We start from the raw sequence: 2744 nt of genomic DNA, 5'->3' as shown, positions 1-2744 counted from the left end.
TCCCAGGTTCAAGTGATTCTCTTGCTTCAGCCTCCCAAGTAGCTGGGATTACAGGAGCCCACCACCACACCCGGCTAATTTTTGTATTTTTGGTAGAGATGGGATTTCCCCATGTTGGCCGGGCTGATCTCAAACTCCTGACCTCAAGTGATCTGCCTGCCTTGGCCTCCCAAAGTGCTGGGATTATAGGCATGAGCCACCACACCTGGCCGTTTTGTTTTTTGTATTTTATTTATTTTATGGTAGCCATCCTAATGGGTGGGAGGTGATGTCTCATTGTAGTTTTGATTTGCACTTTGCTAATGATTAGTGATGTGATGCTGAGTAGCTTTGCCTGTGCTTATTGGCTATTTGTATATCTTTTTTGAAGAAATGTCTATTCAAGTTCTCTGTCCTTTTCTGAACTGGTTTGTTTGTTTTTTGTCGTTGAGGTAAAATTACTCTTAAACCACAAGGACTTGCTTAGTGTTTCTTATAGTATAGATCTTCAGGCACTTAAAAAAGAAGTCAGCTTTATTCATCTAAAAGTGTTTTTATTTTTTCTTTAATATTGAAGGTTGTTTTTGCAGACTGTAGTGTTCACAATTTTTTTCCTTTAGAACCTTATAAATGAGGTTTGATTTTCCTCTGACACCCATTTTATCTAAAGAGAAGTCAGACATTCATTTTTTCTTTGCTGCCTTCTATTTGATTTGTTTTTTTTTTTTCTTAATTGTTATTCAGCAGTTTGACTATGATATGTGTAGGTGGGGTGTGTATGTGTGTGTATATGTGTGTGTGTGTGTGTGTGTGTGTATTGCAATTATCCTGCTAAGAGTTTGTTGAGATTCTTGAATATGTGGGTTAATAAAATATGTCATCAAATTTCGAAAATTTTTGCTTTCATTCCCTCTCAAATTTTTATTGTCTATTCTTTAACTCCTGCTAATTCTGAGACTCCAGTTTCATCCTTGTTTCACCACTTGATACTTTCCCACAGGCTTCTTAGTTTCTTCAATTTTTTTTCAATCCTATTTTCTACCCTGGTAGGCTGGAACCTCAAAGTCTGTTAATAGTGAATGACCTCTGGTATCGCCATTCAACTTCTAACCACCCAGCAGCCACTCTTTGCTGTGCCTGATGGAATTTCAGCCAGCATATATGCAACTGCGCCTTCTGTAGGTACTTGAGAACTTTTACACAGTCTTCTTCACTTACCTACATATATCTTCTTCCTCTCCAGAATAGCTTTCCAAACTCCATTTAGATACAGCTACTCGTGTTGCAAACGTGACATGTCTAGAGCAAGAAGAACAGAGTATTTCCATCTTGAATTCTCTCCTCCTTCTCTGCTCCTAGGTTGCAGTCAATTCCTCTTTGACCATGTCTTTCCCACTTTACCCCCATGACAACAGTCTTCATTGTTCTCAATTTTATGATCCCACAGCACTTTACTAATACTGCTGGTAGAACACATCATTTTTTAAATTATAACACAGCAATTGACATTTGATAAATAATTATTAACTGTAGGAAGAAACAAATGGATGTTGTGTTTGTATTTGTTTCACCTGCCAGATGGTTAGCTTATTTTCAGCAAGGATAATAAAACACAGGACACAGCATGGACATTTAATAAATCTTAGTTGAATAAATAATGACATTATTATAATTTTTTCATAAATAGCTCATGTCATATGGATTAGTTTATGTATTTTGTCATATTTGGTGTTTCAGTAATGTTCAACATTTCTCAACCTGTCTGAAACCAGTTTTTTTGGGAGGACAAGTCAGGAAAAGTCTACTTTCAAATATGCCAATGTATTAGACCATCTTATATGCAAGGACGTTTAATTTTCTTAAAACAGCAAGAACAGCAAAATTAAATTTTTGTCCATACTACCATCATTTTCAGTTTCACTAAGGTTCCCAGTTTTTCTTAAAATGCCAATGTTCAGAGTTAAGAAACACATTTAATGAATGAACAGAAATAAACAGAAATAATTGTAGACATTTGTGCTATGCCAGAGATGTAAAATTTATTAGGATAATCATGAAGAACTTCCTTAATTTCCAGAAAGATAGCACCCAAGACTGGAAACAGAATTCCCAAAACACCCACAGAAAGAGACACTTTAATATGAAGGAATCGAACAGCTTCAGGAAGCTGTAGGCATCCACCAATTCAGACTGCAGTTGGTTATAGCTGAATGGTCATTGAAAGTTTCTTGATCTCTTTTTATTTGCAAGGGGTGATTGTGATAGCAACATCCTTGTTCTAATTTCTAAAGCAGAGTACATTAGTTGTAGGTACTGAGATACGTGAACGCTAAAGCTTCTATGCTGACTCTTTCAATCTCAGAAACTGAGCAAAGTAGCCATCCATCAGCAGCTTCTTGGGAGGCAGGGCTCACAGCAGGGCTGAGTGAACGTGGTGAGGTTGAGGGTCTCCAGGCCTGGAGTTGGCTGGCAAGAATTGAGCAGGAAGCAGGTGGGCACGCAGGGCTGAGGAATGTAGCAGGGTGGGGGACAGTTGTCACAGCAGGTGGGCTCCAGTAACCAAACCGTGTGTGGGCAGGTGCTGGGTAGGCAGACTCCACAGCGGCAGGATTTGTCGAAGGTGCAGATGGTGGTGGCGGGCCCGGTGGGGACACTGCAGCTGCGAGAGGCACAGCAATCCATGGCAATCAGCGTCTGTGGTATTTATGGGTTTGATTGAAAAGAAGGACAAGTCTTCTGAGGTGTGAATATCTCTCCTTTCTCTG

The 2744-nt window shown here is 39.2% G+C and overlaps 1 protein-coding gene across 1 annotated transcript; it reads right to left on the bottom strand.

The window, feature by feature from the left end:
* Positions 1–1992: 1992 nt before the first annotated feature.
* LOC105503076 (keratin-associated protein 3-3) lies at positions 1993–2744 on the bottom strand. Its single transcript, XM_011929811.1, has one exon. The coding sequence runs from the start codon at positions 2659–2661 to the stop codon at positions 2365–2367; it is 297 nt and encodes a 98-aa protein (XP_011785201.1). The 5' UTR covers positions 2662–2744; the 3' UTR covers positions 1993–2364.

Source organism: Colobus angolensis, unplaced genomic scaffold (genome assembly GCF_000951035.1).
Source record: "Colobus angolensis palliatus isolate OR3802 unplaced genomic scaffold, Cang.pa_1.0 Scaffold83, whole genome shotgun sequence".
NCBI classification, from domain to species: Eukaryota; Metazoa; Chordata; class Mammalia; order Primates; family Cercopithecidae; genus Colobus; species Colobus angolensis.
The sequence above is the reverse complement of the archived record's forward strand: the minus strand, read 5'-3'. Positions and strand labels throughout refer to the sequence as shown.